Here is a 26,038-nt window from a genome sequence, read left to right on the forward strand (position 1 = left end):
GCGGGTGGTACCGCTGCTTCCCAAAAATGGGACTCCCTTTGCTGCTGTGATGACAGTTTCACATTGCTTCCGTCTTAGCCGCAAACAACCCTTTGCGCTAGCCCGCAGTCACCTGTTTGAGGTAGCAGGATTATAATGAAAGGAAGCCAGCCTGCATCGTATGTGCACATTTTATTTCTGGCTCGAGATTAGAAGCGGTCGTTTATTTTTTTCATAGCAAAGAAAGGCAGTTTCCCCCTCCGTTTTTCAGAAGAAATCTGTCCGTCTGGTCAGCGGAGGAGGGTATGTGATTCTCGTTTCTGCGGCTTAGTGTCGGATTTCACCAAACTTTCATCACCCACCAGCAGGACGGTACACCCCAACCCTCTGATCCCGTTCGGTGCAGCTGAAGAGCTCTGCGTCTTCCCGGTTCCAAGCGTATCGCTTTTTAACGTTTGGGAATTCGAGAGGAACGGCAGGCCAGAAGGGCAGCAGAAGCCACCGACGTGTTCGTAAACGCTCTCACAAGCGGGTTTCTGGTTCGCATGATCCACCCTGCGGCCGGCAGGAGCGTGGATCCCGCCTGCGAATCGAAGAGACAACTACGGCTAAACGTGTTGTACAGATCCGACCTTTGAGTATTCATAGATATGACAAAAAAAACCGACGCAGCAAGGAAAACAGTTGTTTGGTGTAAAATACTTGTTACTTTTTTACGGCATGAAAACATTTCAATCAACTATTTATCCTGTGGTGATTCACCGTCAGCAGTCCCGCATCTCGAAGACGGGCAGAAAGAGGGCCGCGTTTGGGTTCGGCCCCCGATTCGAGTCCTCCCGGACAGGAATGGTGATCGCAGTCTGAAGTTCGGTTGTGTTTTCTGCTTTGGCACCTGTTACTCAAGGCAGAGATGTCCTGCTCTTCACGTTGCCTTACGTTTTCCAATTACGTACTGAGCGAAATGACGAGAGGGAGCCAAGAGCCGGAAGTGGGCCAGGAGCAGGAGGAGCAGGGTGACGCCTGCCGCCCCATACACGGTCAGAACCCGCTTCTCCTGGGGGAGCAGGCACTTGGAGAGGGAATAATCTTGTGCTGTCACACTGCCCTGAGAAAGAAAGTTAAAACCGACAGATACACGGAGTCATGCTGCTATCCCAACGGTCTTAAATCAGGGAAACGGCAGTGCTGGTGAGCCGTTTGCGTTCTTTCCCCCCCAACGCCCCGCCCCCGGGGCAGGGAGCAAAGGTGGCTGCTGTGGAGGCTGGCCCCGCCTCTCCCCCACCCTCCAGCCCTCCAAACCAAGGGGAAGGCGAGGCCTGAGGCCCCCTCATGGATGGCAAGATGGGGTGTCTGTCGCTCACTGAGCCGGAAAGCTTCCTCCCCGGTCCTCCACAGCCCCCTCCTGTGGGTTCGGTGGGGTCAGGGGCAAAGGGAGGAGAGAGCCACAGAGGGAGGCTGTGAACTAGAGAGCTGAGACCAAAGAGCATCACTTGACAGCTCAAGGGGGTGGGGAGGGGGAGGGAGAGGTTCACACCACAAGACACTAAAGTACTCTTGTTTACCTAGAAAATGACATGTTCCAGGGTCATCAACAGGAATTTTCCTCGTAAGACATTTTTTTTGAAAAACAACTTTTTAAAGAGTTCTAGCGTACTTTTGAACTTGCAAACACGAGGGTCCGTCCCCGCCGCTTTGGAGCGGACGTACGTGACGATCAACAGTGCATCTTGTGCATGGGAACTGACAGCTGGCACCCCCCAACCAGCGCTGCGGTTCGAAGCTAAGCTTCAGGGGACCGGTAACGTGACGCCGCTGGAGAAGAACAGAACGTCTCGCCGAGGCGGGAAGAGTCACGGCCGTAAACGCCCTCACCCGGGTCAACAGAGCAGGTTGGCAAAGCAGGAAGAGGAGCTGGCCAGGCCCTTAATGAGCAGGGACAAGCCAGCCCCACCCGGCAAGTCGTTTTACGGTTCTCAATGCACAATAACGATCAAAGAGAGAATGATTTCCACTGCCCTCTCTTCATAAGGTAAAGTCCCCTACTAACCCAGCCCAGCTCTTTAAAAACCCGTTCCATTTTAGTGAACCTGCCCTCTTGGACTGCCTCCCAGTGATGTACTTAGAAAGTGGGCGGAGTGTTCAACACCTAGTGTGCTGGGTCGGGGGGTGGGGATTCATGGTTTTTGTATATTTTTTACAGGTAGCAACAGTTAAATAGTTGATTACCCTGTTGGTTTAAATATCTATGAAAGCTATCAGACAAAAATAAACTTTAACTTTACCAGAATGAAACTAGGGTTGTTTCTGTTCCTCCAACTGAAAGAGGGAATGCTGATCTCAGGGATTTTCCCATTATGTAGCACTTCACAGGCACTGTGGGTATGTCCACTCAGAATCAAGCGGGGCTGGAACCACCAGAGCAACTGCAGGGAAGAACAGCCAAACATACACACAGACACACTTCTCCCATCAGGGTACGGTACTGACAGACTTCATTTTAGTGTTTTGCCTGCCCTCTGAGGAAGGTGACACAGTGATCAGGGGAACAGCCCACAGTTATTGCACAGTTATTATATCGTCTCTGACTTATCGAGCCTTCTTCTCGACTCACGTTGTGCTATTAGCCCTGAGCGCGAGAAAGATTCTACGCTGCTGAGTTCCGAGAATTGCTCTGGCGGTGTTTAAAGAGCTGTCAAAAAGACTTTCATTTGTTTTCTGCCAGTTTGCAAAGGGGAGGAAGCAACTGTTCCCCTCCCCCAACTCCAACCCACCCCACCCCACCCCACCCCCGGGGGAGGGGAAGGCGGTGGAGGAGCTGGGCCTGTGCTGGCAGCGCCTTCGTCCAGTCAGAGACACGAAAAAGTTACTCTGACATTAAGTAATGTAATGATAAGTTATCAAACCTTTTGTGAAGCCTCTTGAGAAAGTACATCATATCTCTCTTTAAATGGGATGTTTTTTTCCTCCAGCGGAGCAGAATCTTCCCCGGAACATTCAGCATCACTTCTCCGGTAGAGAGGGTAATGCTGACCGAGATGTGAAAAGCCAGGTGTGACCCTGGCTGCCTTTTGAGCCATCCCGATCCCCCGACACTGAGCCCGTCCTGTCCCGCCTCATCCCGTACCCCCCTCACCTGAAGGAGGAGCGGGGCCGAGGCCGGAAGTTGGGTCCGGCTGCCGCTGCATCCTTGACTCCAGCTGGACCGGCTCTGTTCCTGCTGGGAAAAGTTGAACCTAAAACCCAACTTCCCCCTCGTCCCTCGTCCCATCCCGGAGCGGGAGGAGGGCCGGAGAAGGAATGCACAGTGCCCCAAACTGCCACATCCAGGCGAGTCACCAAGCCCCTGCAGGGCCAGCTGGGGAGGAGGGAATGGCAAGGGGAGATGAAACACCTCTCTGTGAAGCCCACCTGCCTGGAACAGTTCAGTTGGGAAGAAATGTCGATGAGCTGGGCTTCGGTCTTAGAGCAAATCCGGCAGCCGTCTCCCTCAAGGGCTATGCTATTCACCAACACAAAGCTGAAAGGGGAACAAAAAGCACTGGCTCCATCACCTTCCGAAGACACCATGATGTTGTTTTGAACACACGTGGCCCCCTCACGCCCACAACGCTTTTGTCAAAAAAGCAGGCCCAAAGTGAGCTGGGCAGGACTGAAGCCCGAGGGCATTGTTCTGACCTGGAGCCAGCTGTAACCATCCCACTGTGAAAAAGGCTGCTCTCAATACAGTTCTCCTATCTCAAAACACGAATGGCAAATGCCTTTACGTCTTGTTCTCTTTCTGGCTTTCTCTTGGGTGTTCAAAGTAAAAAACGGTCTTTGGGGAAATGCACTTTAAAAGAGTAGAGTTTTCTCGCCTCTGCCAAGGCCAAAGGGACCAAATGAAGAGGAGTTAACGAGGTTTAAACCAGAAGAGGCTCTTTCTGGTGAAACAGCTGATGATTCCAGTTTGGCTGTCATTTTAGCATCAACAGAAGCATAGAGTGTGGTGTGTCTCTCTGTCTCCCCTCCTCCCACACACATCCATTCTCCCCTTGTCCCTCTCTCTCCCTCCTCCATACCACCCCACTCTCCCTTTGTCCTTCTCCCTCTCTCCTTCACCCACAGCCAGAAAACCAGACTCAAAAGCCAGAGTTTTGTTTCATTTGTAAAAGCAATTCCAGGACCCAATTTGTTGGGTCCATCTAACAGGTTAAGCCATGCTGTGCCTACAGGCACGCTTGGGGATGAGAAGGACAAAGGCCAGCACCACCAGATCGGGCAGTCCCCTCCTCTCCCCACAGAATCTAAGCCTTCAAAATGGAAAATGACATTCCCAGCCAGTGGCCCAAGCAGGACAGCACAGCCTGGCCTGGCCCTGGGTGTGGGCCCAGCTCACCTCCATGGGGCCACGGGAATGAGCGAGGCCCAGGGTGGGCCTTGGACCCCATGGAGGCAGAGTAGACTGCTTGGGGTGGGATGGCCTGGGGGAAAGGGAGAGAGAGACAGTGCTGGTTTGCCAGGGGAAGGGGTGGGGGCACTCAGACTTGGCTGTTTAAGGGGGTTCTATGGGGGAGAACACTTTTCTTACACAGCCATTCTAAGACAATGCCCCCGCTTCAGTCCCACTTCTGACCTCCCCACACAAACGCCTGCCTCGGTTTCTGAGCATATAGTGGGTGCCCAGGTGTTGCAGTCCAGGGAAAATGGCAACTTCGGGGACCACTACATCATCTCAATGACAGGACCCCCAAGAAGAGGGCACCATGTCCCTGTAGCTTCCCTCAGCTCCAGTTATAATACTAATAATTATGGCATTTATTAAGCATTTACTATATGCCAAGCACTGTTCTAAGCACTGGGGTAGATACAAGGTAATCAAGTTATCCCACTTGGGACTCACAGTCTTCATCCCCATTGTCCAGATGAGGTAATTGAGGCCCAGAGCAGTTAACTTGCCCAAGGTCACACAGCAGACTAGTGGTGGAGCCGGGATTAGAACCCACATCCTCTGACTCCCAAGCCCGTGCTCTTTCCACTAAGCCACGCTGCTTCTCTGTCCAAACAAGTTAGAGCCAGCGCAGAAAGGAAACAGTACCCCAAAAGCCCACACTGCTTAACTCAATACTAGTTGTGAAGAGAGCGCAGCTGGTAAGAAGCCTGCCTCATCTTATCTTCTGGCTGAAAAAATCAATGGGGCGTCAAGTACGGGATAGCAAAGGACAGGCAACTCAGGTCTCTGGGAAAACAGCATGACCATTAACAACAGTGGAGAAAGGAAGAATTAGGAATTAGGTTCCAACACCCAGAGAAACAACAGTGCAATCACACTGTGGGAAACTAAAATTCCTCACTGGGTGTTGCGGAAGAGATTTTCAGTGATTTGAATGATAGTTGGGGGTGGAGGGGCATTGGGGGACAGCTGAGAGCAGATTAGAGAGCTCACACTGTGAGAAATTACTGCTGCTGAAATTGTGTGGAAACAAGGGATTTTGCCCCGAGCCACTGCACACAGACGTGGTGGGGTCAAAAGAAAACCTTGGCGAGGCAGAGGCCCAACTGTTTGTTAAAGCCCAGAAGTCTGGTTCTTGCATCAATCAATTTATTCAATCAGTGGTATTTATTTAGTGCTTACTGTATGCACAGTACTGTACTAAGTGCTTGGGAGAGCTCAATATATACAACACTCTACATTCTATTCATATAACATCTTCTCATTCCAGCAAAATGTCTCCTCTGTTAGGCCAAGTCCCTTCACTAGAAAAACTGATCTAATCTGAGTAACGTGGGGCCTGGTGAATATTCCGAAAGAGGCTACACACTGTAAACGAAAAAGGAAAGTGAAATTTCTGCAGATGAAGGAATATCCATCTGCTCAAGTCATACTCACTTTACCCCCTTCCGAGAAATCAGCTTTCCTGAAGTAAAGTTGAAAACTTTCTCAAATCGTTTTAGCTTGTAACTGTCCATCCTGGGTGGTCAGGGTTAAGAAAAGGCACATTTTTCCAGCCAGTTAGAACATGACATTTCACAGCCTCTGTTAAATCCAGTAAGTGATGACCAAGTAAAACTGTCTTTAAAGTTCGTGTCTCTGAAATTGACGATCTCTAGGATATAACAGGCTGCCCTCCATTAAAAAGAGTAATAATCGTGGGTTTTTTTGTTAAGCGCCTACTCTGAGCAAAGCACCAGAGTAGAGAAGGTAATCAGGTCAGACACCATCCCCATCCCCTACAGGGCTCACATCTTTTGGCCATCCCCATTCTTGGGCTGGGCAGAATACTTACTCATAGTGAAAGCCGACATCGTGGTTGCCGACCAACGCCATTAGCTCTGTGTGGTCAGAATGCCGAAACATGTGCTGAAAACGCTTGACGTCGGCTGCCCAGGCCTGAGAACAAAAAGGCTGACACCGCTCCACCTCGCCACCGTTGGCAGTTGAATGCTCCCCCACCCCCAAACGTCTCCCAGTTGGGGCGGAACTGGGGGCTCACTAGCAGAAGCTATTCAGGGCAAACCTTGATTAAAGCAGGGACAGGGCTGCCGCTATGTTTTTCCCTCCAATTTTGCTCTTCCACAAAGGAAAAAAAGGCCATAAAGTAGGAAACTCACACCCACTCACATATACCACAAGGAAGTGAGATTATCCCTGAAACGGGAAAAAAATAAAAGATTACTTCACCAAACCTACAAGAAAGAGAAGGTTGTAACAAACTAGGCCCTCCTTCCACCATTTAATAATAATGATGGTATTTATGAAAATACCATCTTACTATGTGCAAAGCACTGTTCTAAGCCCTGGAGAGGTTACAAGGTGATCAGGTTGTCCCCTCGGGGGGGCTCACCGTCTTAATCCCCATTTTACAGATGAGGTAACTGAGGCACAGAGAAGTTAAGTGACTTACCAAAAGTCACACAGCTGACAATTGGCAGGGCCGGAATTTGAACCCATGACCTCTAACTCCATAGCTCATGCTCTTTCCATTGAGCCACGCTGCTTCTCTAAGGTGCCCCTGCAGAATGGGGGTCTGCCACAGAATAGTCAACACCCTGTATGCCCTGGTCAAATCAGATTACAAACACCCAGGGAATACTAGAAATATAATACCCTAGCTATGACCACCCAATCCCAGGTGATCTTTGCGTACAGGGAGTTTTCATTACAGTACTTAAGGTTTCACCTGTGCACCCACCTGGCTCCACTCAACAGCTCCTTTTACAAACAGAACTCGCTTTTCCTGCACATGTAATCTAAAGGGCTGAAATCTGAGTTTAAAAAAAAAACCCAGCAACCAGGTAGATGGCTCCAGTGTGCTTATAACTCCAGCGGCACATTTTTATAAATAAAGTCACTAGGGCGTTATCGGAGCCTTGGGTTTTCCACTTACACCATGGGAGCAAAAATAAGTGGTTGGGGGAGATGAGAGGACAGAGATGAGTTCCCAGTGCCCCCTTGCCCTACTGAGGAGGAGCACGACCACAATATCAGCCCCAACCACATCATCTACTGAGAGAGAGAGAGAGAGAGAGTGAATGCATGCACTGTTTTAGCTTGCAACTGTCCATCCTGGGTGGTCAGGGTTAAGAAAAGGCACATTTTTCCAGCCAGTTAGAACATGACATTTCACAGCCTCTGTTAAATCCAGTAAGGGATGGATGGATGGATATCAGCCCCAACCACACCATCTACTGAGAGACAGTGAACGCATGCATGTGCATGCACGATCAGAGGGGCAGAAGCCGAGGAAAAACCGAGGCAGGCGTGGCTTAGATGAAGGGGTCTGGATTCACTTGACGAGCGCTGGTTCCCGTGCCCGCTGACCAGCCCGGGTCTCCCAGAGCAGGGCAGGGCTGACAGCCTGCACAACCTACCTGAGGAGAGCTCCACTTCCCTTCGTCAAAGACATCCCCTAGGATGAAGACCAGCTCGGGCTGCAGGAGCCTCAGCGCTGTCTGAAAGGCTCTCTCCATCTGCCATTCCCTTCAAACGAAGAAGTGTTGTACGACATCCTGAAACACAGCCCGTCCGTCTCCGTCTCTTCCCTTCTGTACTATACTAAGTGCTGGGGTAGATACGAGATCAGGTTGGACACGGCCCATATCCCACCTGGGGCTCAGTGTAAATCCCCATTTTACAGATGAGGTAGCTGAGGCCCAGAGAAGTGAAGTGACTGGCCCAAGGTCACACAGCAGACAAGTGGCAGAGTTGGGATTAGAACGCAGGTTTCTCTGATTCCCAGGCCCACGCTGTATCCACTGAGCCACACTGCTTCTCAACTTCTCCATTTTGGGCCACTGGGGTGAGGCTGCAGGGCACGGGGTGGTTTTCTTTTGCACATCTCCTGCCGGGCCCAGGGGGCCACAAACTTGACTACGGAAGTCAGTGGTGGTGGCCCCCAAGTCTTCCCTCCCCTGCCCCTCCCCACCCCTACCCCACTAGCCAACCCTGTTCTGGAGACTGCCTTGGGGTCACTGGGCCCAGGGCTCGGTGGGAAGGGTGAATGTCCTGAAAGGTCTTTTACTCTTCCCTTCTAGACTGTGAACGCATTGTGGGCAGGAATGTGTCTGTTTGTTGTTACACTGTACTCTCCCAAGTGCTTATCACACTGTTTTGCCCACAGTAAGTGCTCAATATATACAACTCAGTGAATGAATGCCGGGGATTCTGGGGCCAGCTCAGAAGGGAGCTGTGTGGTGTCTTCCCTCCCAAACCTTGTCCTCTCCCTGACTTTCCCATCTCTGTTGACGGCACTACCATCCTTCCCGTCTCACAAGCCCGCAACCTTGGTGTCATCCTCCACTCCGCTCTCTCATTCACCCCTCACATCCAAGCCGTCACCAAAACCTGCCGGTCTCAGCTCCGCAACATTGCCAAGATCCGCCCTTTCCTCTCCATCCAAACCGCTACCCTGCTAATTCAAGCTCTCATCCTATCCCGTCTGGACTACTGCACTAGCCTTCTCTCTGATCTCCCATCCTCGTGTCTCTCTCCACTTCAATCCATACTTCATGCTGCTGCCCGGATTATCTTTGTCCAGAAACGCTCTGGACATATTACTCCCCTCCTCAAAAATCTCCAGTGGCTACCAATCAATCTGCGCATCAGGCAGAAACTCCTCACCCTGGGCTTCAAGGCTGTCCATCCCCTCGCCCCCTCCTACCTCACCTCCCTTCTCTCCTTCTCCAGCCCAGCCCGAACCCTCCGCTCCTCCGCCGCTGATCTCCTCACCGTACCTCGTTCTCGCCTGTCCCGCCATCGACCCCCCGGCCCACGTCCTCCCCCGGGCCTGGAATGGCCTCCCTCTGCCCATCCGCCAAGCTAGCTCTCTTCCTCCCTTCAAGGCCCTGCTGAGAGCTCACCTCCTCCAGGAGGCCTTCCCAGACTGAGCCCCTTCCTTCCTCTCCCCCTCGTCCCCCTCTCAATCCCCCCATCTTACCTCTTTCCCTTCCCCACAGCACCTGTATATATGTATATATGTTTGTACATATTTATTACTCTATTTATTTATTTTACTTGTACATATCTATCCTATTTATTTTATTTTGTTAGTATGTTTGGTTTTGTTCTCTGTCTCCCCCTTTTAGACTGTGAGCCCACTGTTGGGTAGGGACTGTCTCTATATGTTGCCAATTTGTACTTCCCAAGCACTTAGTACAGTGCTCTGCACATAGTAAGCGCTCAATAAATACGATGGATTGATTGATCCCTGCATCCATACTCTCCCTGCGGCATCAGTCCTGCTGCCCCACAGGGAATCTGAGTGAAAACGTAACTGTTCCCCTAAACCCTCGGGTGGGAACGGTGCCCGTTCATGGACACAGAGAGAAGCTCTACTTCAACTGCACTTAGGGTGAAAGTTAGGCTCTTTAAGAAACCACATTCATAACCTTCCAAAGTGTTACGTCAAAGGAACAAGCTAAAAGAATTGTTGGGACTCCATCCCCAGAGAATTTCAGGACAGGAACGAAACCACTGACCTGGGCAACACTGTACCCCACGTTCCCCAGGGGGCCACCCAGCCCCCAGCTATGCCCCTTCTCCAGCACGGTCGTTTCAGCTGGCTCCCTGAATTTCCATCCTACCGTCTCAGTTTGTCCAGCCAGTGACCTCTGAGTTCACCGAGCAGGTGGGTATCCGATAAAAACATGACCTTCAGCACAGCCTCGGGAGTCTGGTTATTCCTGCTAGAATTTGCGGGTTTCACCTCTGGCCAGCTACATTGGAAGATCACGAAGAAATAAACGAGGAATTCACAGAAGATTAAAGTGGCAAAGGTCAGAGAGATCAGCATCAGGAGAAAACAGCTCCTCCTCCTCAAGCGGAGACACCTCAGGCGGCTGAGTCCCCAGCCCCCTAAAGCCATCTGTCCCGTTTGGAGCAGTTTCCAGTCAACGCCGCCCAAGGAGAGGAAGGCCAGCTGGGTCCGGCGAGGGAGTGACGTCCAAGGCTGGAACCACTTCCTGAAGGAACAAAAGGAGAGGATTCAACCCCGTTCACAGGATCATTTTCAGAAGCTGAGAAGCCGTGTGGCTTAATGCAAAGAGCCCCGGCTTGGGAGTCAGAGGTCATGGGTTCTAATCCCAGCTCCGCCACTTGCCAGCTGTGTGACTTTGGGCAAATCACTTAACTTCTCTGTGCTTCAGTAACCTCATCTGGAAAATGGGGATGAAGACTGTGAGCCCCATGTGGAACAACCTGATTACCTTGTATCTACCCCAGCGCTTAGAACAGTGTTAGCCACACAGTAAGCACTTAACAAATACCATCATTATTATTATTAGAAGGAAGGTTCTCGAGACTGATAATGATCCTATCCTCTGGGGCACAACAAAACAGGGGGAGGGCCCAGTTATTGGCCCACTAAGGACCCCCATTACCAGCAGGGAAAACTTGGGACTTCCTGCAAACTGGAGGCCGAGCTGTCAGCCCGACCACGCCCCAGATCCTGCTCTTTATTCATTCATTCAATCGTATTTATTGATCACTTACTGTGTGCAGAGCACTGTACTAAGCGCTTGGGAAGTTCAAGTTGGCAACATATAGAGACGGTCCCTACCCAACAAAGGGCTCACAGTCTAGAAGGGGGAGACAGACAACAAAACAAAACATATTAACAAAATAAATAGAATCGTAAATATGTACAAGTAAAATAGAGTAATAAATCTATACAAACATATATACAGGTGCTGTGGGGAGGGGAAGGAGGTAGGGCGAGGGGGATGGCGAGAGAGAGAGGAAGGGGGGGCTCTGTCTGGGAAGGCCTCCTGGAGGAGGTGAGCTCTCAGTAGGGCTTTGAAAGGAGGAAGAGAGCTAGCTTGGCGGATGGGCAGAGGGAGGGCATTCCAGGCCAGGGGGAGGACGTGGGCCGGGGGTCGATGGTGGGACAGGCGAGAACGAGGCACAGTGAGGAGGTTAACGGCAGAGGAGCGGAGGTGTGGGCTGGGCTGTAGAAGGAAAGAAGGGAGGTGAGGTAGAAGTGGGCAAGGTGACAGAGAGCCTTGAAGCCGAGAGTGAGGAGTTTTTGCCTGATGGGTAGGTTGACTGGTAGCCACTGGAGATTTTTGAGGAATCTCCACTTTACTCCCAAATAACCCTGGTTCGGAGGTAGCAACAAGAATACCACATTATCGTTCCTTCTTTGGGAAGGAGCGTGGTCTGGGGGTGCAGGACCTGAGTTCTGTCACTGGCCCCTGGGGTGACCTTGGGCAAGTCACTTAGCCTCTCAGTTTCTTCATCTGTCGAATGAGGATCAAAATACTGACCTCACAGGGATCTTGGGACAGCAAAAAATAAGAGAGGTTATGTGATCGTGCTTTGGAAAATAAAAGCACTACATTCATCCAATCATATTTATTGAGTGCTTACTGTGTGCAGACCATTTATACTAAGTGCTTGGAAAGTACAATTCGGTAACAGATAGAGACAATCCCTACCCAACAAGGGGCTCATACATAAATTCAGTTTAGAGAAGCAGCAGGCCTAGTGCAAAGAGCACGGGCTTGGGAGCCAGTGGACCTGGGTTCTAATACCGGCTCCACTATTTGCTGTGTGACCTTGGGCAGTCACTTCACTTCTCTGTGCCTCAGTTTCCTCATCTGGAAAATGGAAATTAGGCCTGTGAGCCCTATGTGGGAAAGGGACTGTGTCCGATCCAATTATCTTGTACCCACCCCACTACTCAGTACAGTGCCTGGCACAGGGTAAGCACTTAAATACCACAGTTATTATTCTGATTATTACTACCCATAAATTCCCAGAGTCTGACATTAAAATAGACAACTAACTACCTAGAAGGAACCCAGTAGTTCGTCGGTGGTGGCTGTCCGTGGTGCCGCTGGCAGTTCTGGGCTAGGCACCAGCTAGGACCAATAAAGGAATAAAGGAGTTAGATTTGTCCTTCAAATAGAGGAAAAGGGGAGCCAGTCACTGAAGGGCACCTGGGGCACCAAAGGACAGGGAGTCTTACGGAGTTCCACTATCCACTCCCTGACTCCATCCCAGAAGCCAGGATACACTAGACTATCCTCAGGGCCAGAGGACCACAGGCCCAGACAATCCAGGTCCCGGACCTGTTGGACTTCCCTTTCTGCTAAGGAGGCCCTCAGGCTCCCTGCCTGCCTGTCGCCTCATGCCGTGATTCTGCCTTCCTTCAATCAATCAACGTACTTACTGAGCACCTACTGTGGGCAGACCATTCCCTAAGTAATAACTGCTCATTTCATCTATTTGCTCTCCCTTCTGCATCGCCTATGCACTTGGGTCTGTACCCCTTAAGCATTTTGATTTTTCACCCCACAGAACTTATGTACATATCCTTATACTCTGCCACTTCCCTTTTCTGTCATTCATCTGAATTCATTCAATCATTCATTCATTCGGTCATATTTATTGAGCGCTTACTGTGTGCAGAGCACTTTACTAAGCGCTTGGGAAGTACAAGTTGGCAACATATAGCGACGGTCCCTATTAATGTCTCATCCCCCTTTCTAGTACCTCTTTAAACTGTTATAAATTTGTTATTTATATTAATGTCTGCCTCCCCTTCTAGACTGTAAACTCGTTATGGACAGGGTATGTCTCTGCTAATTCTGGTGAATAACAATAATAAAAATAATAACTGTGGCATTTGTTGAGCACTTACTATGTGCCAGGTACTGTACTAAGTGCTGGGGTGGATACAAACAAATCGGGTTAGAACTCTGAACATAGTAATTGCTCAATAAATATCACTGATCGATTGCAAGCTCCTTGTGGCAGAGTTTGTGTCTACCAATTTCATGTATTGTACTCTCCCAAGAGCTTAGTACAGTGCTCTGTGCACAGCAAGCGCTCAATAAATTCCTTGGTTTGATTGCAGCTGTCCTAGGGTTCGACTAACGGCAAAACATGATGGGCCACAACTGTGTAACCCCCTCCCTGGATCCAGCCTCTGAGTTGCTAGGGCCCAGGGGCTGACTGAGGGTGAGGGGGTAAGGAGCAGGGAGCAGGGCTGGGAGTTGGGGGGTCAATCAATCAATCAATCAATCGTATTTATTGAGCGCTTACTGTGTGCACAGCACTGTACTAGGCACTTGGGAAGTACAAGTTGGCAACATATAGAGACGGTCCCTACCCAACAGTGGGCTCACAGTCTACAGGGGGGAGACAGAGAACAAAACATATTAACAAAATAAAATAAATAGAATAGATATGTACAAGTAAAATAAATAGAGTAATAAATATGTACAAACAGCCTCCCCCCAGCATCTGCCGTCATCTGCCTGGCTTGGAGGGGCATCTTGGGCCCTCAACCTGACCAACTGGGGAGAAACAGCAGTGGCAGCTAGAGCCCTGCCTGGGAGTCAAAAGGTCCTGGGTTCTAATTCATTCATTAATTCCTACAATCGTATTTATTGAGCACTTACAGTGTGCAGAGCACTGTACTAAGCGCTTGGGAAGTCGGCAGCATATAGAGACGGTCCCAACCCAACAACGGGCTCACAGTCTAGAAGGGGAAGACAAAACAAAACATGTGGACAGGTGTCAAGTTGTCAGAATAAACAGAATTAAAGCTAAATGCACATCATTAACAAAATAGAATAGTAAATATGTACAAGTAAAATAAATAGAGTAATAAATCTGTACAAACATATACACAGGTGCTGTGGGGAGGGGAAGGAGGTAGGGCGGGGGAATGGGGAGGAGAGGAAAAAGGGGACTCAGTCTGGGCCCTACTCCATCACTGTCTGCTGTGTGACCTTGAGCAAGTCACTTTGCTTCTCCATGCCTCAGTTACCTTCTCTATAAAATGGGGATTGAGACTGTGAGCCCCACATGGGACAGGGGCAATGGCCCATATCATCATCATCAATCGTATTTATTGAGCGCTTACTGTGTGCAGAGCACTGTACATATCCAGGTCTTAGTACCACTGAGAAGCCGCGTGGCTTAGTGGCAAGAGCACGGGTTTGGGAGTCAGAGGACTTGGATTCTAATCCCGCCTCTGCCACTTGTCAGCTGTGTGACCTTGGGCAATTCCCTTCACTTCTCTGTGCCTCAGTTCCCTCACCTGTCAAATGATGAAGACTGTGAGCCCCGCATGGGTCAACCTGATAACCTTGTATCTACCCCAGTGCTTAGAATAGTGCTTGGCAAATAGTAAGCTCTTAACAAATACCATCATTATTATTATTATCGCCCAAAGTCATACAAATGAGAAGTGGTGGAGTCAGCATTAGAACCCATAACCTCTGACTCCTAAGCCCGAACTCTTTCCAGTGAGCCACGCTGCTTCTCTTCTCCATCATTATTATTGATAATTATTTTTCTGATATATCATATATATAATATATATTCTTATGTAGAGAGGCAGCATTCCTTAGTGGAAAGAGCCTGGGCTTGGGAGTCAGAGGTTGTGGGTTCTTATCCCACCTCTGCACTTGTCAGCTGTGTGACCTTGGGCAAGTCACTTAACTTCTCTGGGCCTCAGTGACCTCATCTGTAAAATGGGGATTAAGACTGTGAGCCCCCTGTGGGACAACAAGATCACCTTGTATCCTCCCTAGTGCTTAGAACAGTGCTTTGCACATAGTAAGCGCTTAACAAATGCCATTATTATTATTATTATTATTTAACTTCTCTGGGCCTCAGTGACATCTGTATAATGGGGATTAAAACTGTGAGCCCCACGTGGGACAACCTGATGACCTTGTATCTACCCCAGCGCTTAGAACAATGCTTGGCACATAGTAAGCCCTTCATACCATTATTATTATTACTGCCCAAAGTCACACAAATGACATGTGGCAGAGTCGGCATTAGAACCCATAAGCGCTTAGTACGGTGTTCTGCACACAGTAAGCACTCAATAAACATGATTGAATGAATGGACCCATAACCTCTGACTCCTAAACCTGAACTCCTTCCACTGAGCCACGCTGCTTCTCTTCTCCATCATTATTGATTGATTCATTCATTCAATCGTATTTATTGAGCGCTTACTGTGTGCACAGCACTGTACTAAGCGCTTTGGGAAGTACAAGTTGGCAACATATGGAGACGGTCCCTACCCAACAGCGGGCTCACAGTCTAGAAGGGGGAGACAGACAACAAAACATATTAACAAAATAAAATAAATAGAATAAATATGTACAAGTAAAATAGAGTAATAAATACGTACAAACATATATACATATATACAGGTGCTGTGGGGAGGGGAAGGAGGTAAGGCGGGGGGATGGGGAGGGGAAGGAGGGGGAGAGGAAGGAGGAAGGGCTCAGTCTGGGAAGGCCTCCTGGAGGAGGTGAGCTCTCAGTAGGGCTTTGAAGGGATATTATTGTATGATGTATATAGTATATATTCTCATGTAATATCTTCTCATGCTTCTCCCCTTCCCCCTCCCCCCGCCTTACCTCCTTGCCCTCCCCACAGCACCTGTATATATGTATATATGTTTGTACGTATTTATTACTCTATTTTATTTGTACATATTTATTCTATTCATTTCATTTTGTTAATGTGTTTTGCTTTGTTCTCTGTCGCTCCCTTCTAGACTGTGAGCCCACTGTTGGGTAGGGGCCGTCTCTATGTGTTGCAAACTTGTACTTCCCAAGCGCTTAGTACAGTGCTCTGTACACAGTAAGCGCTCAATAAATGCAATTGAATGAAGCAGCGTGGCTCTGTGGAAAGAGTACGGGCTCTGGAGTCAGAGGTCACGGGTTCAAATCCCGGCTCCGCCAATGGTCAGCTGTGCGACTTTGGGCAGGTCACTTCACTTCTCTGTGCCTCAGTCACCTCATCTGTAAAATGGGGATTACGACTGTGAGCGCCACGTGGGCCAAGTTGATCACCTTGTATCCCCCCAGCGCTTAGAACGGTGTTCCGCACATAGTAAGCGCTTAACAAATGCCATCATTATTATTATTATTATTATATGGAGACGGGGTCACGGGTTCAAATCCCAGCTCCGCCAGTGGTCAGCTGTGCGACTTTGGGCAAGTCACTTCTCTGTGCCTCAGTTACCTCATCTGTAAAATGGGGATTAAGACTGTGAGCCCCCCGGAGGGGGCAACCTGATCATCCTGTAACCTCCCTAGCGCTTAGAACAGTGCATTGCACATAGTAAGCGCTTAATAAATGCCATCATTATTATTATTATTATTATTATTAATAATAAGCCCGCACCAGGCCTCTCCATCAACCCCAACAGGGGCAAGTTTGGTGCGATGGGGCTCGCCACCCTGCCTCCCCCGCCTCAGCAACGGGCCAGGCCGGATTGGGCCGGACGGAACCGGATGGAACCAGATTTCCCCGGCCCGCGCTCGGCGGGGGTTCCTTCCCCCACCTCCACTCCAGGCTAGGACCAGGCCTGCGCTGATTGGCGGCTATTCGGGGCCCAAGACTCCCCATTGGCCGCCTGCTCCACCAATCCCCCACCTCCACAGACCAGGCCTGCGCTGATTGGCGGCTATTCGGGCCCCAAAGACTCCCCATTGGCCGCCTGCTCCACCAATAGACGCTCGGGGGCCCGTGACATAGGCCGAGGGGACGGGGTGTTGCGCGCACGCGCGGAGGCTTCAGTCAGTTCCTCCCAGATCGGGGGCGGTCCGTCGCTCTGGCTCCTCCCCGCGAATAATAATAATAATAATAATAATAATAATAATAATAATAATAATAATAATAATAATAATGGCATTTATTAAGCGCTTGCTATGCGCAAAGCACTGTTCTAAGCGCTGGGGAGGTTCCAAGGTGATCAAGTGGTCCCGTGGGGGGCTCACAGTCTTCATCCCCGTTTTTACAGATGAGGTAACTGAGGCCCAGAGAAGTGAAGTGACTTGCCCAAAGTCACACAGCTGACAATCAATCAATCGTATTTATTGGGCGCTTACTGTGTGCAGAGCACTGTACTAAGCGCTTGGGAGGTACAAGTTGGCAACATATAGAGACAGTCCCTACCCAACAGTGGGCTCACAGTCTAGAAGGGGGAGCCAGAGAACAAAACCAAACATATTAACAAAATAAAATAAATAGAATAGACATGTACAAGTAAAATAAATAAATAAATAAACAGAGTAATAAATATGTACAAACATATATACAGGTGGCGGAGTAGGGATTTGAACCCATGACCTCCGACTCCAAAGCCCGGGCTCTTTTCCACTGAGCCACCCTGCTTCTCTACCGCCAAATCCTCACGGATTTTCCCCAAAAACAGTTCGCCGGGCCACGGCCTTCAGTATCTTATCGGTTCTGTTTCGTTGTCTGTCTCCCTCTTCTAGACTGTGAGCCCACTGTTGGGTAGGGACCGTCTCTATATGTTGCCAACTTGTACTTCCCAAGCGCTTAGTACAGTGCTCTGCACACAGTAAGCGCTCAATAAATATGACTGAATGAATACTGAATGAAGACTGAATCGTCTTTAATAATAATAATAATAATGGCATTAATTAAGCGCTTACTATGTGCAAAGCACTGTTCTAAGTGCTGGGGTGGTTACAAGGAGATCAGGTTGTCCCATGGGGAGCTCACAGTCTTAATGCCCATTTTACAGATGAGGGAACTAAGGCACAGAGAAGTTAAGTGACTTGCCCAAAGTCACACAGCTGACAATTGGCAGAGCAGGGATTCGAACCCACGACCCCTGACTCCAAAGCCCGTGGTCTTTCCACTGAGCCACGCTGCTTCTCTACTGAGCGCTTACTGTGTGCAGAGCACTGTACTAAGCGCTTGGGAAGTACAAGTTGGTGACATATGGAGACGATCCCTACCCAACAACGGGCTCACAGTCTAGAAGGGGGTGACAGACAACAAAACAAAACATGTAGACAGGTGTCAAGTCATCAGAATAAATAGAAATTAGGCTAGATGTACATCATTAAGAAAATAAATAGAATAGTAAATATGTACAAGTAAAATAGAGTAATAAATCTGTACAAACATATATACAGGTGCTGTGGGGAGGGGAAGGAGGTACGGTGGGGGGGGATGGGGAGGGGGAGGAAGGAGGGGGCTCAGGTTTGGGAAGGCTTCTTGGAGGAGGTGAGCTCTCAGTAGGTCATGTGTTCTAGTCTCCACTACAGTAAGTATAGAGTGCTTACTATGTGCAGAGCCCTGTACTAAGCATAAATCCTATTAGTGAGCGCTTACTAGGAGGAGCAGCTTGGCTCAGTGGAAAGAGCCCGGGCTTGGGAGTCAGATGTCATGGGTTCTAATGCCAATGCCGCCACTCATCTGCTGTGTGACTTTGGGCAAGTCACTTAACTTCTCTGGGCCTCAGTTACCTCATCTGTAAAATGGGAATTAAACCTGTGCGCCCCATGTGGGACATTCCCCACAGCGCTTAGAACAGTGCTTGGCACACAGTAAGCGCATAACAAATGCCATCATTATTAGAGAAGCAGCGTGGCTCAGTGGAAACAGCACAGGCTTTGGAGTCAGAGGTCATGAGTTCAAATCCTGGCTCTGCCAATTGTCAGCTATGTGACTTTGGGCAAGTCATTTAACTTCTCTGTGTCTCAGTTACCTCATCCGTAAAATGGGGATTAAGACTGTGAGCCCCCTGTGGGACAACCTGATCACCTTGTAATCTCCACAGCACTTACAACAGTGCTTTGCATCATCATCATCAATCGTATTTATTGAGCGCTTACTATGTGCAGAGCACTGTACTAAGCCCTTGGGAAGTACAAGTTGGCAACATATAGAGACAGTCCCTACCCAACAGTGGGCTCACAGTCTAAAATGGGGAGACAGAGAACAAAACCAAACATACTAACAAAATAAAATAAATAGGATAGATATGTACAAGCAAAATAAATAAATAAATACATAAATAGAGTAATAAATATGTACAAACATATATGCATATATACAGGTGCTGTGGGGAAGGGAAGGAGGTAAGATGGGGGGATGGAGAGGGGGACGAGGGGGAGAGGAAGGAAGGGGCTCAGTCTGGGAAGGCCTCCTGGAGGAGGTGAGCTCTCAGCAGGGCCTTGAAGGGAGGAAGAGAGCTAGCTTGGCGAATGGGCAGAGGGAGGGCATTCCAGGCCTGGGGGAATAGTACATAGTAAGTACATAGTTTGCACATAGTAAGTGCTTAATAAATGCCACCATTATTATTATTATTATTACTATGTGCTGAGCACTGTACTAAGCGCTTGGGAGAGTACAACAGAATTAGCAGACATGTTCCCTGCCCAATCACTATACTAAGCACTGGGGTAAGTGCAACACAATCAGGTCCTACAAGGGGCTTACAGTCTAAGTAGAAGGGAGAACGGGTACTGAATTCCCATTCTGCAGATATGAGAACTCAGGCACGGAGAAGTGAGGTCACTTGCCCAAAGTCACACAACAGACAAGTGGCAGAGCTGGCATTAGAACCCAGGACCTATGGCTCCCAGGCCCATGCTCTTTCCACTAGGTCACAATGCTTCTCATTCACATAACCTTACAAATTCATCCACATTTAAAAACGAAAAGTCAACCTATTTTAATTACAATTTTTACACCGCAAACATGAAAGGAGCAGCTCTTTATGAGCATAAGCTACAAACAGATAATGAAATAAAGAAAAAAAGTGAAAACAGCAGCAGGTCTGACAAACACCAAACACATCAGCACAATAAATATTTGTGTGTGTGCACAGTATGATTTAGAACTGTGAGTTCCCCAGTGGCTTTTCAGAGTTGCCATAGGGATGTACCTCGAAGGAAAGTAGCATTGACATATGACTGCTTGTACGGTTCCCCTACCTGCAAAGCCCAAGCTTCTTCTTAGTAGTACTGCCAAGTGGGGCATTAATGTTTTTGAAGAAATGACCAGACACCACCAAAGAGGGTTAAATAATGAGGACAGATGAGCAGGTGATATTAATTCTATTAATACAGCCCCAGCCCAAGAATGAGGGACCTTTTGAGAACTACTTGGTGAAATAGGCTTGCTGCAACCCGGCCACACATCCTTTGGGGGACCGTTAGGCTTCATACCAAACTAAATGTCTACTGAGTTGTGGTGCTATCAAACCTCCTCAATGCCACATTCCATATTTTGAGGCGTTTCATCCTACACTCATCTTTAAATACTTTGTCTGGACTCTGACGAAGTTCTACAACAAAGACGGTCTCCTAACATTGAAGCTCTGCTCCCCTCAACAAAACTGTGGCACATGTAAAGAAGATTGAAGGCAGGATAAGCAAACGGCTGTTATACGGTGAGCTGAAATTAGAAATCCAAAAGCCAGAATGTCAGAGGACTTTCTGGATAGATGTCCTATAGATGGAGATGGGTGGAGGGGAAGGGCAGATAGAAGGTAGGAAAGGTGGGAGGGAACTAGACTGCAAACTTCTTGTGGGCAGGGAACTTGTCTACCAACTTTTGTACTTACCCAAACGCTTAGTACAGTGTTCGGCACACAGTAAGCGCTCAACAAATACCACCGATTAGTTGAGGGAGGTGGTGGTGGTTCAGGTGAGCTGAGGTGGTGAGAGAGGAAGAGGCTGCAGAAAGCAGATGAAGCGGGCTCTCCTCCTTGAGCGGGTCATGTTCTCCATTCAATCGTGCGTACTGAGGGCTTACTGTGTACAAAGCACTGTACTAAGCGCTTGGGAGAGTACAATGTAACAACAAACAGGTGCATTCCTGCTCACAGTCCAGACCCAAGGAGGTCTGAGGCGGCCACCAAAAACTCCTCTCTCGGCTTCAAGGCTGTCCATCCCCTCGTCCCCTCCTACCTCACCTCCCTTCTCTCCTTCTCCAGCCCAGCCCGCACCCTCCGCTCCTCTGCCACTAACCTCCTCACCGTGCCTCGTTCTCGCCTGTCCTGCCATCGACCCCCAGCCCACGTCCTTCCCCTGGCCTGGAATGCCCTCCCTCCACACATCCGCCAAGTTAGCTCTCTTCCTCCCTTCAAGGCCCTACTGAGAGCTCACCTCCTCCAGGAGGCCTTCCCAGACTGAGCCCCCTTTTTCCTCTCCTCCTCATCACCCCCGCCCTACCTCCTTCCCCTCCCCACAGCACTTGTATATATATTTGTACAGATTTATTACTCTATTTGTTTTACTTGTACATATTCACTATTCTATTTATTTTGTTAATGATGTGCATACGGAGAAGCAGCATGGCTCAGTGGGAAGAGCACGGGCTTTGGAGTCAGAGGTCATGGGTTCAAATCCCAGCTCTGCCACTTGTCAGCTCTGTGACTTTGGGCAAATCAGTTCATTTCTCTGTGCCTCAGTTACCTCATTTGTAAAATGGGGATTAAGACTGTGAGCCCCCCATGGGATGACCTGATCACCTTGTAACTTCCCCAGCGTTTAGAACAGTGCTTTGCACATCATAAGCACTTAATAAATGCCATCATTATTATTATTATATAGCTTTAATTCTACTTGTTCTGACTATTTTGACCCCTGTCTCCATGTTTTGTTTTGTTGTCTGTCTCCCCCTTCTAGACTGTGAGCCCGTTGGTGGGTAGGGACCATATCTATATGTTGCCGACTTGTACTTCTCAAGCGCTTAGTACAGTGCTCGGCATACAGTAAGCGCTCAATAAATACGATTGAATGAATGAATGAATGGCAGTCAAGGGAACAAGGGGCGAGTGCCTCAATTGTTCAATCGTATTTATTGATCTCTTACTATGTGCAGAGCACTGTTCTAAGCGCTAGGAAGAGTACAGTACAAGAGGCCGGGTGAGGCCCTGGTTCCCGGAGTCCAATGGTGCCACTGCGAAGGGAGGGAGGGTAGGAAGGACTGTTTGGTGATCAGGAGCTGATGGATCCTCTCTTACTGCTCCTCCTGTGTTCATTCATTCATTCAATCATATTTATTGAGCGCTTATTGTGCAGCGCCCTGTACTAAGCGCTTGGGAAGTAAAAGAGAAGCATTGTAGCTCAGTGGAAAGAGCACAGTCTTTGGAGTCAGAGGTCATGGGTTCAATCAATCAATCGTATTTATTGAGCACTTACTGTGTGCAGAGCACTGTACTAAGCACTTGGGAAGTACAAGTTGGCAACATATAGAGACGGTCCCTACCCAACAGTGGGCTCACAGTCTAGAAGGGGGAGACAGAGAACAAAACAAAACATGACATGCTAACAAAATAAAATAAATAGAATATATATGTACAAATAAAATAAATAGGGTAATAAATACGTACAAACATATATGGCTCCGCCACTTGTCAACTGTGTGACTTTGGGCAGGTCACTTAACTTCTCTATGCCTCAGTTACCTCATCTGTAAAATGGGGATGAAGACTGTGAGCCCCCCGTGGGACAACCTGATCACCTTGTAACCTCCCCAGCGCTTAGAACAGTGCTTTGAACATAGTAAGCGCTTAACAAATACCATCACTATTATTATTATTGCAAATCGGCAACAGAAACAGTCCCCATTCATTCATTCATTCATTCATATTTATTGAGCACTGTGTGCAGAGCACTGTACTAAGCGCCTGGGAAGTACAAGTTGGCAACATATACTACCTATATATACTGCCCTACTATATACAACTATATAGTATATGTAGTATACTAGTATATATAATATAGTATATATATATATACTATATATGTATATATGGTATGTACAACATATACTACCCTACCCAACAGCGGGCTCACAGTCTAGAGGGGGAAAACAGACAGGTGAGGCAATCAATCAATCAATCGTATTTACTGAGCGCTTACTGTGTGCAGAGCACTGTACTAAGCGCTTGGGAAGTACAAGTTGGCAACATATAGAGACAGTCCCTACCCAACAGTGGGCTCACAGTCTAAAAGGGGGAGACAGAGAACAAAACCAAACATGCTAACAAAATAAAATAAATAGAATAGATATGTACAAGTAAAATAGAGTAATAAATATGTACAGACACATATACAGGTATATAGAGTAATAAATACATTCTGTATATATGTATATATGTTTGTACATATTTTTTTACTCTATTTATTTATTTAATTTATTTGTACATATCTATTCTATTTATTTTATTTTGTTAGTATGTTTGGTTTTGTTCTCTGTCTCCCCCTTATAGACTGTGAGCCCACTGTTGGGTAGGGACCGTCTCTATATGTTGCCAATTTGTACTTCCCAAGCGCTTAGTACAGTGCTCTGCAGCACATAGTAAGCGCTCAATAAATACGATTGATTGATTGATTGATGATACAAACATATATACATATACATAACATATATATACATATATACATATCTACAGGTGCTGTGGGGAGGGGAAGGAGGTAAGGCGGGGGGGTGGAGAGGGGCTCCTCATCATTATTATTCTTAATAATCATCTAAGGCAGCAGAGCAATATAAGGCAGGCAACATAAGGCAGCGTGGCCCAGTGGCTGGAGCCCGGGCCTGGCATTCAGAAGGACCTGGGTTCAAATCCCGCTCCGCCACCTACCTGCTGTGTGACCTTGGGCCAGTCCCTTCACTTCCCTGGGCCTCAGGTCCCTCATCTGTGAAACGGGGGTTAAGACTGTAAGCCCCATGGGGGGCAGGGGCCTCGTCTCCCCACGGCGCTTAGCACAGTGCTTGGCACATAGTAAGCGTTGAAGACGTGCCCCAATGGCTAGTCCTCCATCCCCAACTCAGCGCGGGGAGGGGCGGGACTTCCGGGGAGCCTCTCCGGAAGTGACGCATGTTTCCGAGGCGGGGAGGTTGCCATGGAGACGAGGGCGTTGAGGCCGCGAGGCGCCGAGACGAGGAACTGGCGGGAACCGGCCCCTAGGGGGAGTCGACCTCCTTCTGCTTGCCGCTCAGTACTGCTTTAATAAGTGGCAATCAATAAAAGATGATTATTAGGAATAACAATGAGGAGGAGCCCTCCTCCTCCCCCTCTCCATCCCCCCGCCTTACCTCCTTCCCTTCCCCACAGCATCTGTAGATATGTATATATGTTTGTATGTATTTATTACTCTATTTTATTTGTACATATTTATTGTATTTATTTTATTTTGTCCTCCCCCCTCCATCCCCCCGCCTTACCTCCTTCCCCTCCCCACAGCACCTGTAGATATGTATATATGTTTGTATGTATTTATTACTCTATTTTGTTTGTACATATTTATTGTATTTATTTTATTTTGTTAATATGTTTAGTTTTGTTCTCTGTCTCCCCCTTCTAGACTGTGAGCCCACTGTTGGGTAGGGACCGTCTCTACATGTTGCCAACTTGTACTTCCCAAGCGCTTAGTACAGTGCTCTGCACACAGTAAGTGCTCAATAAATACGATTGAATGAATGAATTAATGTGGTATTATTTATTAAGTGCTTACTGCGCTCCCCCTTCTAGACTGTGAGCCCACTGTTGGGTAGGGACTGTCTCTATATGTTGCCAACTTGTACTTCCCAAGCGCTTAGTACAGTGATCTGTGCACAGTAAGCGCTCAATAAATACGATTGAATAAATGAATGTGCAAAGCACTGTTCTAAGCGCTGGGGAGGTTACAAGGTGATCAGGTTGTCCCACAGGGAGCTCACAGTCTAAATCCCCACTGTCCAGTTGAGGTCACTGAGGCACAGAGAAGTTAAGTGACTTGCCCAAAGTCACACAGCTGACAATTGGCCAAGTCAGAATTTGAACCCATCTCCTCTGACTCCAAAGCCCATAATGATGGTAATTTGTTAAGCGCTCACTATGTGTCAAGCGCTGTTCTGACCGTTGGGGTAGATGCCAGGTCAACAGGTTGTCCCACTTGGGGCTCACAGTCTTAATCTCCATTTTACAGAGGAGGGAACTGAGGCACAGAGAATAATAATAGTAATATTGGTATTTGCTAAGCGCTTACTATGTGTCGCGCACTCTTCTAAGCGCTGGTAACTTCTCTGTGCCTCAATTACCTCGTCTTTAAAATGGGGATTAAAGACTCTGAGCACCACATGGGACAACCTGATAACCTTGTATCTACCCCAGCGCTTAGAACAGTGCCTGGCACATAGTAAGCTCCTAACAAATACTATTGTTATTATTATTATTCAGGGTAATCAGGTTGCCCCACGTGGGGCTCACAATCTGAATCTCCATTTACCAGATGAGGTAACTGAGGCACAGAGAAGTTAAGTGATTTGCCCAAAGTCATACAGCTAAGTGGCGGTGTCAGGATTAGAACCCATGACCTCTGGCTCCTAAACCCGTCCTTCTTCCAGTAAACCACACTGTTAAAAAACGTCGGGGAACAGGATTTTGATTCTTTTTCCTGAAGTGGATCACTCCATAGATAGGACACCCTCTTTCCTTACTGTCAAATAAAATACCACAAATCCTCACCCTTATTCAATCTTTTTATTATTTCCTCCTAGGGAAAGGTATCTAATTATTTTCAAGTAATCATATTCTGTTACAACACTTCTTACAGTCCTGCCTAAAATGATGGTCTATCCTCTCTCATTGTTCTTTCATAATCCTGTTTAAGAATTATAATCTGATTTTTCCATCAACTTCTGTGGACTTTTATTTCATTTGCTACTTCATATACCAATTTATGCTTTATAAATCATTGGGAGTAAGATTCAGGTATCAACTTGTTCATTATTGAGCCTTAATTACAAACTAGATCAGTATCATTAATTGACTGATTGTTATGTACAGCC

At 48.1% G+C, this 26,038-nt stretch overlaps 1 protein-coding gene across 5 annotated transcripts; it reads right to left on the minus strand.

Moving 5' to 3' along the window:
* Nucleotides 1-156: 156 nt before the first annotated feature.
* MPPE1 (metallophosphoesterase 1) lies at nucleotides 157-24,030 on the minus strand. Of its 5 annotated transcripts, XM_038746722.1 has the most exons (11): nucleotides 23,850-24,030; nucleotides 10,039-10,416; nucleotides 7,828-7,936; nucleotides 6,243-6,361; nucleotides 5,846-5,926; nucleotides 3,388-3,496; nucleotides 3,113-3,196; nucleotides 2,883-3,005; nucleotides 2,262-2,402; nucleotides 1,634-1,791; nucleotides 886-1,084 (listed from the first exon to the last, which is right to left on the minus strand). In XM_038746722.1, exons 2-11 carry the CDS (start codon nucleotides 10,317-10,319, stop codon nucleotides 1,075-1,077), a joined length of 1,215 nt encoding a protein of 404 aa, XP_038602650.1. In that variant the 5' UTR covers nucleotides 10,320-10,416; nucleotides 23,850-24,030; the 3' UTR covers nucleotides 886-1,074. The 5 variants fall into 5 exon arrangements, with proteins under 5 accessions (XP_038602651.1, XP_038602648.1, XP_038602647.1 ...); XM_038746723.1 differs by lacking the exon at nucleotides 1,634-1,791 and having other exon boundaries at nucleotides 157-1,084; nucleotides 3,113-3,193; nucleotides 6,243-6,346; XM_038746720.1 differs by lacking the exon at nucleotides 1,634-1,791 and having other exon boundaries at nucleotides 157-1,084; nucleotides 6,243-6,346.
* Nucleotides 24,031-26,038: the final 2,008 nt, after the last annotated feature.

This window comes from Tachyglossus aculeatus, chromosome 5 (assembly GCF_015852505.1).
Source record: "Tachyglossus aculeatus isolate mTacAcu1 chromosome 5, mTacAcu1.pri, whole genome shotgun sequence".
Classification (NCBI taxonomy): Eukaryota; Metazoa; Chordata; class Mammalia; order Monotremata; family Tachyglossidae; genus Tachyglossus; species Tachyglossus aculeatus.

Bases quoted from the DNA above. Each gene is read 5' to 3' on its own strand.
- MPPE1 (XM_038746718.1), bottom strand. From the start codon at position 10,319: ATGGCTTTAGGGGGCTGGGGACTCAGCCGCCTGAGGTGTCTCCGCTTG. The intron at 7,937-10,038 runs GTAGGATGGAAA...CTTCGTTTGAAG, and splicing joins TGGCTGGACAAACTGAGACG to GGAATGGCAGATGGAGAGAG. The intron at 3,006-3,112 runs GTGAGGGGGGTA...CATCTCGGTCAG, and splicing joins CGGCCCCGCTCCTCCTTCAG to CATTACCCTCTCTACCGGAG.